This window comes from Phyllostomus hastatus, unplaced genomic scaffold (assembly GCF_019186645.2).
Source record: "Phyllostomus hastatus isolate PE091 unplaced genomic scaffold, TTU_PhHast_1.1 phas_scaffold_60, whole genome shotgun sequence".
NCBI lineage: Eukaryota > Metazoa > Chordata > Mammalia > Chiroptera > Phyllostomidae > Phyllostomus > Phyllostomus hastatus.
The window spans coordinates 3,354,985-3,370,506 of NW_025334038.1; the positions used below are offsets into that span (position 1 = coordinate 3,354,985).

At 46.3% G+C, this 15,522-nt stretch overlaps 1 protein-coding gene across 1 annotated transcript in view; it reads right to left on the bottom strand.

Moving 5' to 3' along the window:
- The window catches only part of MARCO (macrophage receptor with collagenous structure), a 36,939-nt gene that overhangs the window by 6,520 nt on the left and 14,897 nt on the right, over positions 1-15,522 (bottom strand). Inside the window, exons 4-11 of the mRNA XM_045826109.1 lie at positions 15,393-15,428; positions 10,773-10,817; positions 9,538-9,582; positions 9,133-9,240; positions 5,803-5,901; positions 5,652-5,687; positions 5,079-5,177; positions 4,921-4,983 (exon numbers count right to left, since the gene is read on the bottom strand). Of these exons, the coding sequence (XP_045682065.1) occupies positions 4,921-4,983; positions 5,079-5,177; positions 5,652-5,687; positions 5,803-5,901; positions 9,133-9,240; positions 9,538-9,582; positions 10,773-10,817; positions 15,393-15,428 (531 nt within the window). The remainder of the gene's footprint in view (positions 1-4,920; positions 4,984-5,078; positions 5,178-5,651; positions 5,688-5,802; positions 5,902-9,132; positions 9,241-9,537; positions 9,583-10,772; positions 10,818-15,392; positions 15,429-15,522) is intronic.

The window sequence follows — 15,522 nt, forward strand, 5'->3', positions numbered from 1 at the left end:
TGCTCCCAGAACCACTGGCCCTTGATAAAATGCCCTCTGATGTGTGTGTGTGTGTGTGTGTGTGTGTGTGTGTGTGTGTGTGTGCATAATGGGTGGTGGTTTTGTCTTCAAAACTCCCCACTTCAAGTGGAGGAAATTTAAATTGAGTTTTGTTTGATTTCTCTCTAAGCCTCACCGGACTCTAGAGGATGTTCTCTGAGTGCCTGTGCCTTGTATTTGATCAAAGGACTAGTAATTACTTCACTATAAATCAAGGCAGCATCCTGACTGGACCAGGGAGAGAGAAAATGGTGGAAAAATAGGATCTAGGTGTGTATACAAAACTATACTAGAAAGTCAATGAACATTGGTTTTCCTCTTAACCACAAGCAAATTGGGTTTACTTGGGTATCACAAATTTATAAGCTGAGAGGGCCCAACATATTTATTTGCAAGATTTTTACTCAGGAAAGATATTTCTTTCTCCAAAATAGTTTCATTAGAAAGCACATGCCTTCCTATTGCTTAGTTTTATGCCTAAAATCTTAGAATGTTCTTGCTCATGGGAAAACTGCCTATTTCAAACCCAGAGTGCTGCTGAGCTGGCAAGATCCACATGCTATTCTAGACTTTTCCTCACACCTCATAGAGGAGGAAACTGAGGCCCAGGGAGGTCAAGTACTGACCCACTGGTACCAAACTAGTCAGTGGCAAGTCTAAGTTGAGGTACAGGTCTCCTGAATACAGAAATTTCCAGTATGGAAATTAGGAAACTTCCTTAAATAACATTTTGATATACAGGCTGAGTGCAGCCTGGCAAATTTAGGATTAATTTAATAACTGACAAATTGAGCTGTTTGTCAAAAAGTAAGAGGGTGTGTAGTAGACTTAAAAATGGGAGGCACACAGGCTTCTGCAAATACCTTTAAGACACTCAGAGAAAAACAAGGGAAAAATTCACAAGTGACAATTTAATAATATGACCTGGTAGAATTTAATACATTCTTGGGCTCAGTAGTTAAATATGAGGAATAGAATTAACTGAGAAATTAAATTCACAATATAGGGCTTTATTGCTATTATGAATTATTTTTTGTTGCTTATCTTTAAAGTAAACCATTACAGATGAAAAAATAGATTTCAAGTTATTTTGCACATTGGGTTTGCCTCAAGAGGACAATAAAAATACATAGAAAATTTAAGTTCTTGCTATATGTTAGACTTGAAGGCTGTTGAGTTGCAGAATTTTTGATTAGATCAGTGTTTTGGAGCTTAAATGTTTAAGTTGCTGCTAATATCATTCTATGAGGTAGAAATAGAAAGAGAAATGCCATTATTACAAGTTGAAGTGAGTCTTTCCTCATTTCCAAATGAACTTTACAAAGTTTTGAGATAAAATTCATTTTGTTGTGGGATTTTTTTTTTTTGCAAAAAAAATTTTTTAGTGATTTTACAATCATTTAAAAGATCAAAAGTGAGAAAAACTAGTTTTGGGGGTTTGATAAAACCTTGTTTTATGAATGGTAAAGGAAATTACCATTAGAGAAAGTTCTACTGGGTGATAATACCTAATAACCTAAGCAGTTTATCTTTCCAACAGAATGGAAGAAATTTCCTCTTCACCACCTCTCATCTGAGTTGCCACCTTTTTCTCAAGAGGTGGGAGCAAGAGGAAATATTTCACCAGAATGGGTTGGAGTGTGGTTAATAACTGTGAAAGCAGAGATACTTGGTGACTAAGCCAGGATTTACCCTTCTACTGTGGGATGAGAGGTACAAGTGATTCTGATTTATCTTGAGTCCTATACTCTATGTTATTCTATACAACAAAGTCTGGAAAAGTACAAATTTGGAATCAGACTTTGAGATTAACTCCTGGATTCCATGTGTATTAACTGTAAGATCCTGAGGAAAGCGTGTACCCTCTCGGAGCCTTTGCTTCCTTGGTTATAAGGTAGGAGGGATGATGAAACTCAAGTGTGTGGGTAGATGAACTAAGATCATGGGACTAGCATCCCAAGCACAGTGTCTGGCCCAGAGGCAATGCTGATAATAAACAGACCTCTTTGTTTTTATTATTAATGCACAATATTGAAAGCTAGCTATTACCCAGGCCAAGCCAAGGCTCTGTAATTTCTCTTTTTTTTACCTAATGCAGTTAGATATCCACTTGAAAGATTAATGATTTTGTTTACAAAATGGAAAAAATACATCCATTTGAAAAACTGGCTTCATATAATCAAAACTGGACAAAAAGCATAGGACCTCGGGTTTAAGGAATACCAGGGTCCTGACACTAAAAAATATGCATTATCTCCATGATGAGCTCTCTCCAGCACTCACCCCCCAGCCTTCCCTTTCCCACTCCAAAAATCTAACCTCTCCCAAAGTTCATTAATCTTTTACTTCAGGATGATTTATAGATCTGACTATGATGGGCCAGATTGTGGTACTCTCTATAGGAATTCCTTTCTGAGATGTCCATGTGGACCATCAGCTACTTGTTCAAGACAAGCATTTGGATTTGTGTGGGAAACTTATGCAAATTTACATAAGTTGTAATTATCACATGCTTCAAAATAAAAATGTAATTCACCATGTTTACTTGGGCAGTGGGAATTAAGGAATTACTCTTAGAATTTGCCTGGTTGGCATTTACCACTGGGTCTTATTGATGGAGATCCATGTAAAGATGTTCAGCAAACAGACAAGGACTCGATGATGGAGTGAAAATAATCCCCAGACTGAATGCTAAAATGGGGGTGGGGTAAATAAGGAAGAGCCATAACAGAGCCTGAGAGTTTCTGGTTTTCTCCTAACAGTGGAAAAAGCTGCTGCAACTTCCACCAATCCTTTTGGACTGGAATAGGGGGAGAAGCGTCACTCATCAGCATGTCCTGATTGGAAAAGGGGACACTTCAGGCTGCTTGGGGAGGAAGACGGCATGACAAAGTGTGATGGATAAAGCCCAAGCTTTGTATAGGCCAAGCCTGGATTTGAGCCCTTACTCAGATTTGAACCCTGGCCCACACCTCTTACTGTGCAACAGAACTCCCAAGACTACTCAGTCCATTATTTGTTGTAGAGATGCTCACTGTCAGAAGCTGCTCTCATTATGCAAACCCTCCAAGGATGCAGAGTGCAGGGCAAGATACTCTGCTCTCAGACAGCAAGAAACGAAGACTAGGGCTTGGGGAGTGGGCACAGCAATGCTTTGGGTAAAATCATGTTTAACTGCAAATATTTTTACTTAGTCTAGCAGGTGGGGATGTGGGAGATGGAGGAAAAGGTATACTCTTTGTTTATAACTGAGGGAGGAAAGCTATCATATCCATGAAGCCAAACAGAAACCTCAGGGGTAAGACATCCTCAGTTTCCAAAGTCAGACACCCTAAGACCTCCAGAAAAGAGGGCAGTATAAGATCAGAAGAGGGAGCTGAGAAGTCAGGGCCACCTGACCACCACACCCAGATGGAGTTTTTCTGAAAGGTGAGACCTAGCTGGTAGCCTTCAGGTGGCATTAGGTAGCAGAGCCCCTGCTTCTACTGACAAGCTATCTGTGAAAAAGAAATCAGCTCCAAGACTGGATGGATGGGGAGAACAGTGAGTGCAGGAGCCGTCTATGCCATGGCTCCTGACAACGTTCCGTAAAACCTCAGATGTCAAAGCTGGCCAGGAGGTGGCCTCACCTGCCCCTCTGACCAGAGCTCCTGACTCCCCCCTTACCAAATTTAGACACCAACTAGGTGCCAAGGACGGCACCCTACAGAGCCCTCTCTCACTCTTCCATGACTTTGCTTGCTCTGTTCCCTCTCACTAGATTTCTCTTCCCCTCCTGCACATGTCCAGGCTTCACTCATCCTCCAAGGCTCAGCTCAAGCTCTTACACCACCCCTGCACCGGTCTGCTTTTCACCACCCCCACCAGACTCCAGTGTCTGCTAACCTGACACATTTAACAGGGTTAAGTCCCATTTGTTTAATTAATTAATCAGTCAAACACTAGATCAATTAAAACTGAGAGGTCTTGCCTCTGGTGCACGTTCATAGCATGACTCTAGGGTGAGGCCATCCAGGTTTGCTAAAACCAGCATGAGCTTTGCTCTGGCAGAGAAGGGGACTGCAGCAGACTGCCCACAGACATCTTGGGAAGAGATGCAGACCTTTCCCAAAGCCTCAAACTGCCCTCACACCTGCACCTGGCTTTCTAAATTGTGGGCAATAAGTTCCCCATGCAAATGCCTACATCAAAGTGTGCCTGACATGGTGCGTTAAAAGTCTGTTTATCTCCTGCCCCAATCTGTATGGCTGAAGAATGGATCTAGGTCTTATGCATCATGGGGACCCAGCACCCAACATGGTGGCCCAGAGTTTCTAGAACATTGCATGTACCCTGACTTGCATAGTGACATAGATAAAATTGGCGTAGTGATTTATAAAGTAGACTGCATTGGTATTTTGGTTTTGGTATCCAGGCCAAGTTGGCACAATGATTTATAACACAGACAAAATTGACATGACAATTTATACCTTAGGCTAAGCTGGTGCAATGGTTTAGAAGCACATCTCTGTGGGGTCACTCCTCCCAGCCTAAGAACCATGAAAGAATGTGCAAAAAGGGGTTTCTTGATACTCCCTGCCTGAATCCCAAATCAGCAGAAAAGAGTGAAAACTATGCCCACAGTTGGAAGGGAGAACAAGCAGACAGTGTGGCCGAGGTGCCCTGCTCTCCTCTTTGATGTTGGAGGTTTGGTCATGACATTCAAGGCCTTTAGGAAATCCTGGGCAGAGGAAGAACAGCCTTAGGACCTTCAGGGGGCAGAGCATGGGATACCCTCTGCCACCTTCTAGTGGACACACAGGGAGCTAGCTGGTCCTCCCTCCTGTTCATCTATGATACCCAACAAACCTACCCACACACTCAACCTACACCCTCTGTTACCTGTATCTCCCTTGCTTCCTTTCACACCTTCAGCTCCTGGACTCCCAGGTCTCCCTGGCGGTCCTGTACAAGAGATGCCACAGTGGGCGTAAGAGTTGGGTAGATGGATCTTCAGACACCACTCCCCAAAACCACCACAGGATGAAGGACCTCCTCACCTGTTAGCCCAGGGGTGCCAGCATGGCCAGGCTCACCCTTGGCACCTGGGGTTCCTGCCGCACCCTGAGGGCCCCGGAGACCTTCTGCTCCAGGTGGTCCTGAAAGTTAAGTCATGACTGCAAGTCTGGGATGGTTGGCAGAGGGCCCAGCTGCCATCCCCTCAACATACATCTGTTCTCAGCAGTGAGACTAGTATATCCTAATACCTCATATGTTCCCTGGGCAGGTTTAGAAGTAGCCCTAACAAAGGCAAGGAGGAAGGGGAGAGAATACAGTCTCAGCAATTTATTACTTTTTTCCACTCACTGCTGCAGTTTGGGTCTTGTGAACTTACTAGGAGCCCTGGGTTGCAAATGTCCAGCTCTAACCCTGGGTGGCAGAGTGGGGTGAAGCTCTAAAGAGGAATATCAGTTAAGCATGCTGCTTTGTTCCTCTTAGGAGGGACCAGGTTTTAGAAACCCCAGATGCTCTAGGTTAATACTGCAATGAAATAGAAGATAGGAGAGTCACGTCTTGGGCTTGACTTTGTCCAGAAAGAGTGGGAACTGGGTACAGATTCTTACAGTTCTTACCTTGATCTCCTTTGATTCCAGAAATGCCAGCCACACCTAAAATTAAGAAGGACTTTTAGGAATTATTTTCCCTCTAGCTCAGCTTTCTAGGAAAAAAGAAAAAAAAAAGGATTACCTACAAGCCAGTGGACCTGCCCACACAGCCTCTTACCTGGAGGGCCTGGTTTCCCTGAGTCGCCTTTACTCCCCTGGGCTCCAGGGGGTCCCATGATCCCCATGTCTCCTTTCATGCCCATATCCCCCTTGATTCCTAAAAAAACAAGAAGTCATAGTCAGGCATGACATGAGGGCAATCCTGGGCACCAGGTCTCACTCTGACTTGTTCCACTCAAAGAGATAATGGCTGCCCTCAAGAGGCATACCTCTTTGCCCCAGAGACAAGACATAAACTCATGAAAAATTGACAAGGTGACCTGGCCTGGCTGATTGACAGTGGAAGGTCTGGAAGCCAGGTTCTCAGGGCCCAGGTCAGCACTCAGGTCCACTTGGGAGGGACCACAGCCCAGACTCAACCTGCACTGCCCGGCTTATTTGGGGAATTATTTTTTTCAAGTCTCCCAAACTGAAATCTGAATATTTCAGACGGCAGACACCAAATGCTGAGAATAGAAAATTTGAGCATCGATGGGGAGAAAGATGTTGTGGCAGTTCATTTTCCTGCCAGCTGTTCGACCACAGGCTTTCCTTGTGACAAAGGGTTCACATTTACCCCTTGTCATCAGCACTTGTCCCAGCCTATCCACTCCTTGATTCTCCTTTGCTCCCTCCCATTTTCTGCCACTGATTGGCACATATCAACTGAGGGCAGCTACTCACAAGGCAGGACTCACCAACCCCTTTCCAAAGTGTGCTTTTGGTTTGTGAGCGGGCTGCTTGGCCCTTGCCAGCTGCACCATGCAGACCTGCTCATCAGTAACCCATGGGATGGCTGATATTCAGGAAGCTGCAAAGACCCACCCAGAGCAACTCCCTTGGGCCCTGGGGATGGCTTGTTGGGATAGAATTCCATTAATGTTGTGATATCAGAACTGGAGAGGACTCAGAAGGCCACCAGCTTTCTCTCCAGTGAATCAAGAAAGGAGGCAAAATGGACTGAAGAGGAACAACTGTTGTACAAACCTATATGGGTATAAACTTTGAGGGATGTTAGCAGTAAGGTTTGGAAATCAGATTCTTGAAGATGCTTTGGATATACAAAGAATGATTAGTTCTTGGTGGAAGACAAAACAACTCTCAAGAACTTGTTTAGAGTTGAGATCTCTTACAACAACCTAGGTGCAAACAGCAAGAGGGCAGTTTTTGTCATTCAGAGTGTTCATTGTGACAGAAGGAACAAATGTCTCTTATTAGAGGGACTAGAAATTATTTCCCTGGAGGAATTTGTTGGTGTCCCACTGCTCTGGGCCAGCCAGGCCCATCATTCCTGGCTGTACAAAGTTTCTTGAGTATGACCTGGGCCTGAGTCTGTATTTCTATGACTTCCATGTCTCCATCAAAGGGGACAACCTTGGAAGCAGAGCAGTATCAGTGAAGAGACCAGTCTGGCACCAACTGAGCAGTCACAGCTGTGTCTGACTTCAGAACTTCTAAATCACAGCTAAAGATGGAGCATGCCTCCTGGAACTTCACCACTCTAGCATTACCCATCTGCTGGGACGAAGAGTGGAAAACCTCAGTAGTACCAGGGTGGGTCATACTTGGTTGGGCAAGCAGTGGGTAAGAGAGAGCTTATGATCTTGGGAGAGGAGACTTAGAAAGAGGAGGGGGAGATCAGTGTCCTGATTTCTGAGGAACTGAGTCTGTTGCATTTCCTCTCACCAGCCACAGTGCTCCCAGGCTGCAACTGGGTGTGGGCTCAATGCCCTCTTATGTGGCAGTGTGTGAGTGTAGATGGAAAACATCCATAGGAAAGGGCTGGAGGGTGAAGGCCTGGCTATTGTCCCCTTCCTTGGGGCTGCCAGAACCACCCTGAGAATAGTTTGGTCCTCCCTTTCCTATTGCAAAGAGAACTCAGACTGCCATTTTGGAAACCATCCTTACAGGTCAACTGTCCAACCATCTGCCTAATGCAAGGACCCACCCCCCCACCCCAGTCACACCCAAGAGAATTCTGTACCTACTCTTCCCTTCTCCAGTGGCAGGCTGCTCCTTAAGGCCATCATCTGCCCATTTCACCATGGGACAACCCCAAGTCTTACCTTTTTCTTCCTCCCTCACCATGACACAATTGGTTCTCCTGAAACTTTTGCCTATTGGTGCTCATTCGTCTACTGGGCACCACTACAGCAAGTCTATTTTTTCTTCCACAAGTGCCTTTCTAATATTTGAGGATGGCTGAGAGTTCCCTGCTAAGGGTTCTCTTCCTGAAGGCAAGTGTACCTAGTTTCTTATATGTAAATAATTTCCATTTGTAGTGACAGTATCACACTTCTTCTGTGTCTCATACTCCTGTTGTAATTAATCCTCATTAAAGGTTACTATTAATATCCTCCTCTTTTAGGTGAGTAAATTGAGGCTCAGAGAGGTTAAGTTATTTGTCCAAGGTCACACAGCTAGTAAGTCGTATTAGAACCCAGGTCTGCCTGCTCTTGGAACTGAAGTCCTTCCCTTCCTACTTTACAGGATCACTAATACTACTATTAATAATGACAGTCATTTATTTAGTGTCAACCATGTGGCAGAATTTGAAAATATGACCTCTAACCTTTATAACTGCCCTCTCTGGTATGCACAATTTAATTATTATTTTAATTTAATTATCATTCTTTTCTGAAATGAGGAAATCAATTCTCAGCAGGCTAAGTCATGTGCCTAGTCATGCTGGTGGACAAGCTCAGAGCAGAGATGGCAACCAGCCCAGAAAGCTCTGCAGCCCTCATTCCCCCTGCTGCATCCCAGATCCACCCTGAGAGGCCCACAAAGAGGTCAAGTGATAAAGAGCATGATGTGCTCAGTCATGGCCAGTGCCCCTAGGGCAGTGCTTCTCAGAGCTGTCTGCTAGACCTCCAGGGTCAGAATCATCCAGGGCCTCTAAAACATACTGTTGGGTCCAACCTGCATTTTGAACAAACACTGAAAGTAGTTCTTACCCATGGCCCTTAGCATGAGAAGTACTGCACCTTCCATGAAGGAGGGGGGCTGTCTGGAATGAGCCCCTTGCCTTCACTGCCATGCAAGCTTCCCTCCTTCCCCCGGCCCACCTCTGGTGTCTCACTTTCTTTTTCTGCTACTTCCTAGCCCTGCCTGTCTCACCAGTTGCCACCCGTTATGCTTGGTGTGACATTGTTGCCTCTCTCATATTGCTCTTAGTTTTCACATTCCTGTCCTTTGCTCACCTGGATGGATGGAATCACATCTACAATCCAGGGATGCTGGTAGGCCAAGGATTGCCCTATCCTCTGTGGGTGCTGAACAGACATGGTTGCTCAGAGTGGGAGACCAGCCCCCCAGGTCTCCTGGTGAACAACAACAAAGCTCTTACCTGGAAAACCCTGGTCTCCTTTGTCTCCCTTAGCACCAGTTTCCCCTTTCTGGCCAATGAGGCCCCCATCGCCTTTGCTGCCTTTCTCTCCCTGAGGTCCTGGGTTGCCTGTGAAGGGAATGGTCAGTGAGGTCGGCTCCCAGAATCCTCCTGGGGGTGGGCTTGCTATGTGATAGGCAGGAGGCATTCTGGGGAGAAAAGTAAGGAGTCCCCAGAAAAAGTCTAGGGGTGTGTTAACTCATCTCTTGGGTAATCTTGAGGTGGTACAGTAAGACTCAAGAGGACTGTAGGAGGCATTAATGCTCTGGGGCTGGGGAGGAGCTGAGGGGACGAAATGCTGGGGACAACAGACTTAGTGCCTGGGCCAGTGCATCACTGATCCCAAGCAGAAGAATCACAAGTCACCTGTGTCTCCTTGCTTCCCTGGAGCACCCTTGGGTCCTTGGAGGCCTGTGGGGGTGGGCACGGGGGAAGAAGATCTTAGTCACTCTGTGGTCTCAGTTTTTCAATCAGCAAACATTCTAGACTCCCTGCTATGGGCAGCTTCCCTGCTAAAGCACCCTGCAGAGATCTCATTCTCTCTCTCCCACACATACATACACACACAGAGGCCCATGGACATGCGTGTGTGAGAGCATGGGTGTGCAGGTGTCTGTGTGGGTCCCTTGCTGCATGATAAATTCTCCCCTTATTGTTTACTTGTCCATCTTCACCACTGAAAACCTCCTTGGAAAAACCCTTGCTGGAGGCTTAGAATGAGAGACTCTTTGGGATCTCTTCTATTAAATTCCTCCCCAAAATTAGTTTCTCCAAAAATATTTTTATTTACTAACAAGTTTTCCCTCCATAACTGGCGATGGTTTCTTTCTACCCCAGTGGCCTGGAGACCTAGTCACTGTTGGTTTGTTTACTTGCCCATCCTTGTAAATCCTCTCTTCCAGCTCTTTCTCTAGTAATGTCTCACTGTCTTGGCATCTGTACATCTCAGTGGCCTCAGCACCTCCAGGGACCCAGAGGTTGGAGAGTCTAAGCAGAGAGTGGACTGGACTGTAAGGGTCATGGGCTTTGATATTTTAGTCTCCCTCCTTCCGCAGGGAGGTGCAGTCAAGCTCCCCAGATTCTCTGTTCCAGCCATGCTGTGGTGATTTGTAAGGCAGCTGGGTGGGTTTAGGCTACATACTAAAAGATAGTCACAGTCATGGGCTTTTCATCATGCTTCTTCCTGTGTGACCCTCTGAAGCACACTTATCCCCATTTTATACATAAGAAAACTGAGGTTCAGAAAGGTGAGAGAATGTTCCCAAGGTCACAGACCTAGTCCATGGTGGAGGCAGATATGTCAGATTCTAGAGTTCCTGCTGCACCAGTGAGCTTGACTCTCCCCAGTGAGGCTCACAGGCTTGGATCCCTGATCCCTGAGAGGAGACTGGAGCATCCAAACCCCTCCAGCCCCATCTAGGTACTTTCCCCACAATGCAGGGTGCTTCTCAGTATTCCCAGCCCATTTAGGATGTCACACTGAGCCAGCCTCACACAGAGACCCTGCTGAGTGTTTGGAGTGGGTCTGTGTCTGTAACCCTCTGCAGCCCCTCTGAAAAAGCCTGCTGGGAGTGCAGGCACACACACTGGCCCCCACTTACCTGTCTCTCCCTTGATTCCTGGTGGGCCTCGGAGTCCCGGGGGGCCTGGAAAGGAAAAGAGATTCAGAATACAGCCAGAACAAGGAGGAGAAAGGATTACGGTGCCTGTAGACCATAAGTGGGGAGTATCAGCAGTTCCATTGTTCCCTTCGACCTCTTGATCCTTCTTCTCAGCCAAGAACGTCAAGACCCTTTTGACCTAGAAGACATGAGGAAGAGGAGCAGAAACACCAATAAGCCAACCAACCAGGTGTGTTGACATTGCCATTCAGTGTCATTGTTCATTCAACAAACTGTCACTGAGCACTCAGGACCAGCCAAACTGTGTGGAAGGAAGAAAAAGAAAAAAAAAAAGACAGAGCTTCTTTCTGTAAGAAGTTCATGGCCTAGCAGGCAAGACAATTATATAGATGACATCTTCTGACGGGGACTGAGTCAGACAGACCTGGGTCCCAGTAGTAGCAAAATGACCTTGTGCAAGTCACTTCCCTGTTTTGAGCCTCACCTTTCTTGTCAGTACAATGGTGTTGACGCACCACTTACACAGGGCTGTCCTGAGGTGATCACAGGGAAACCATGTGGAAACATGCTGCGCTCTGGACAAATGGCACCTATGACTGTTGCCATTCCTCTGCAGTTCTCTGTCTTTCCAAGGGCCTCTCTATTTCACAGACTCAAGTCTCACAATGATTCAGATGGGCAGGACAGGGATCCTTGTCCTGTCTCAGTCCATTCTGGCTACTGTAACAATATACCACAGACTGGGTGGCTTACAAACAACAGAAATTTACTTCTCACAGTTCTGAAGTGTGAAAGTGCAAGACTAAGGTGCTGGCATGATTGGGTTCTAGTGAAGGCCTCTTCTGGGTTGCAGCCTGCTGACTTCCTGCTGTGTCCTCACGTGGTGGAAGGAACTAGGGTGCTCTGTGGGGCCTCTTTTACAACTGCTCTAATCTCATTCATAAAGGCTCCATTCTCAGGACCTAATCACCTTCCATAGGCCCCACCTCCTAATGCCACCACCTTGAGCATTAGAGTTTCGATACATGAATTTCAGAGGGACACAGACATTCAGAACACAGCAAATCCCCACATCACCACAGAGAAGAATGACCTTCCGAGAGCCATGAGCATTGCCTAAAGTGACATATTTGGAGAGAGGTCAGCAGATTCTGGGTCTCCCAACAGCAAAGCCTGTACACATGCCAGGGCACCATGGTGGGGAAGCTTCTACAGTCATCCCTTGGTATCCACAAGGGATTGGTTCCAGGACCCCCATGGATACTAAAATTCACAGATGCTCAAGTCTGTTATATAAAATGGCATAGTATTTGCATATAACCTATACTCACCCTTTCATGTATTTCAAATCATCTCTAGAGTACTTATAATACCTAATATAATGCAAATGCTACATAAATAGTTGTACTGCATTCTTTAGGGATCTATGTTTTGGAATTTTTATTCAAATATTTTCAATCTGTGGTTGGTTGAATGTACGGATACAGAACTGTGGATGTGGAGGCCTGAGTGTATCTCAGAGTAGAATTGCAGTCCAGTGTGTGGAACCCATAATGCTATGAGATCCATTTTATATATACAATACTGGGGTCCAAAGGGAAGGAAGTAGAACTGGGGACTGTAATACCTCACTTCAGCACAGGGTCTCAGGAAAGAGCCTGGTGAGGATCAGTTCAGAGTTTGAGAGCTGGCTCCCCTGCTGTGACCTGGGTGAGGGCCTTCCCTTGGCCTAGCATCACTCTCCTCTGCACATGGGAATAGTAGCACCCTCCTCACAGGATCCTCAGGGGACTTGATGAGGTTGTGGGACATGGTAGAAACCCAGTAAAAGGGGGTTTCTCTACTTACTACCAAAAGGAGGAGGTGAGACCGCCAGAGACCCAGGACACAGAAAATACCTCAGCAGGGCTGTTCCTCATCCTAGTAGACCAAGTCTGGAGGCTCCTGCCCCTGACACTTCAGAAGTGCCCTAGAATCTTGTGCCCCTCAGGCAGCTCTCTTTCATCACAGGCTGTATAGACTGTCCCAGGTCCACCATGGAGTCCAGCTCAGCTCTTGCAATCTTACCTGGCTCAGCTTGAGCAAGTCAACATACCTCTGACCCTCACTTTCCTCATCTGTGAAATAGGGATGATAGCAACAGCCACTCAGCATTAGTTTGAGAAGTTATCAAAAGAACAGATAAAATGTACCTTCAGTTAACTAGTGGGGCTGGCCCTACCCCCAGGTTTGCCTAGTGCCTGCTACTCCTCAAGCCTACCTCCCACCTACATTTCCCCTGCTCTTGCACTCTGGACTCATGAATTGTCATTCTCAGCATTCCTTTACTCACCAAACTCCCTTTCCACCTAAGAGCCTTGCACTTGGGATTCTTGCTGTCTGGGACCCATGCTTCATTGTAACTTTCTCTTACCCTCAGGTCTTAGCTAAAAGGTGGCTCTGGAGCCTTACTTAGCACCTGTGGAGGTCAGGTCCCATCTATGTTCTTTTAACCCAGGGAATTGTCCCCCTTTCAGAGCAGTAGCCAGGGCTGCTACCAAATTATTCTCCAAGTTGATCTCCTGCCTAAACAGGAAGGTCCCTAGGGGCAGGTGTCCTGTGTGACTTCTAATGTATGGATTCACTGCCTGGTCAGTGCCTCATCCTTAAGAGGCTTTCAATAAATATTTGTTGGGAAGAAAGAAAAAAGTTTGGGACATACAAAAGATGGGAACTGAGGCACAGATGGGCTCTACACTACACTTCCCCAAAGCTTGACATAGGTGTAATGGCTCCCTCTCCCACTTTCCCCAACTGTGTTTTAGGAAGCTTGGGCCAGTGTTCAGCTTTGCAAGCAGGCTTCTTCAGGATGAAAACACCAGCTTCTGAGCTCTGCACCCTGCTGTCCTCTCTGGCCAGCCTACTGATCTCCATTAGGCTTTACAGCAAAATGTCCCTTTGTGGAGCCCTGACTAGGCAAAGCAGGATGTGGGAGGGGAGAGAGACTACAGCCTTCCAGGGAAGCAAGTGGGTCCTGAGGCAGATCTGCAGACCAGGCTGCTGAAATTACTAATTCCTGCCTCCAGTTTCTGGCTTCAGAAGAGAAAGAGAAAGACAGATAGAATAAGTTGTCAGAGACTGAGTGAGAACCACAGAGAGATAGTGTCTGAAGGTTATAAATGTATATACATACATGTACTCATAGAGAGACAGAGAGGGACCAGAGGGAGCCTGTTCCCACCCTGATGTGGGAGAAGGTGACTCCTTGCATGGTCCTGGACCACTGCCTGGAGCAGGTGATAGAGCAGATATTAAAGGTCAGACTAAACTCACTGAGTTGAGAAAGAGTTTAAGCATTGATTCTGTCCACTAAAGTGATTGAGGTTTTGAAACAGCATCTCCTTACAATGCAAGGGCCAACATTCTTCAGGCTGGGGACTCTCTAAGTACCATCTCATTTAATCTTCTCAAGAACAACAATAATGAAGCAAATAACAATCATAGTAACAAGAACATTATTGAGCAACCACTCTGAACTGGGCACTGGACTAAGCACTTTTCCATTTATCATTTTATCTTGACACCAGTTCTGGAGGTCCTACCATTGCCCCTATCTTATAGGGCAGGACATAAAGCTCAGAAGTGGGAACCAACTTGTTCAAGGCCACCTGGCTCCTGAAAGGCAGAGCTAGGGTTTGTGCTCCAGTCTGCCAGTCATCCAAGCCTAGATTCCTGGCACTTGCAAGGCTTACTCAATGTCCCACTGGTCAGTAGTGTGATCTGGGCCATACTTGAAAAATTATGAGACCACAAAGTTCTGCCCCAAGAATGTCAGGTACATTTATTTTCAGGACGAAATTTCAAGACTGAACTAATGGACTGGAATAGAGTGCCAGCGAAGTATGTGCATGTATGTGCAACAAAATGTGTGTGTTGAGGTAGAAAGAAAAGGAAACTAAGCCACAGGCTTTGTCCTCAGAGGGCACTTGTTATTGGCAGATATTTTTTCACATCACCTCACTTGAATCTTACAGCAACTCTGTGATGGAAGGATAATTTCCTCCATTATTTTCTACACAGGTAAGCAGCCAAGGTTCCGGAAAAATTAAGTAACTGGCCCAAAGTCATACAGCTAGTGAGTGGCAGACCTACAACTAGACTCAGATCAGTCTGACCTTACACACTGTCCCTCCCCATGTCATTACGGTGACCACTGCCAGATGGGTGCGGAGTGTTAAGTGTCAGGTAATAGGCATCTGGAAAGAGCACTTATGGGAAACAAAGAAAGTGACCTATACTGGCAGCTGGGATTCTGAGAGGAGAGGCCAGCTGAGGGGATGCACTGGGGCCCATCTTAGAAGTGGCTAGATTTGGGGGATGAGTTGAGGTAGGAGCCACTTCCCATCTCAGGCAAGGAACAGCTTAAAAGCCCAGATAATGGGTGTGCAAACTTGGTCAGGAGATCAAGAGGAGAATCCAGGTGAAGAACAGGGAGTTTAGGGGGGACCCATGGAAGGTAAGTTGGGGTCAAGTGTGAAGGACCTGAAAGGCACAGGCCAAGGGGACCATGGGTGAAGGTTGTGGGGAGAACAGAATGGGTCAGGGTAGAAATGAACCCACCTGGAGTGCCTCGTTCACCTTTGATCCGGAAGAGCTCTGCAAGGAAAGGAGAGTGGGTTGCAGGCTGGGCTGTGGTGGCACCACCCAGAGCTCCCAGCTTGGTGCTGAGTTAGTGCCTCCCAGGTGGGCA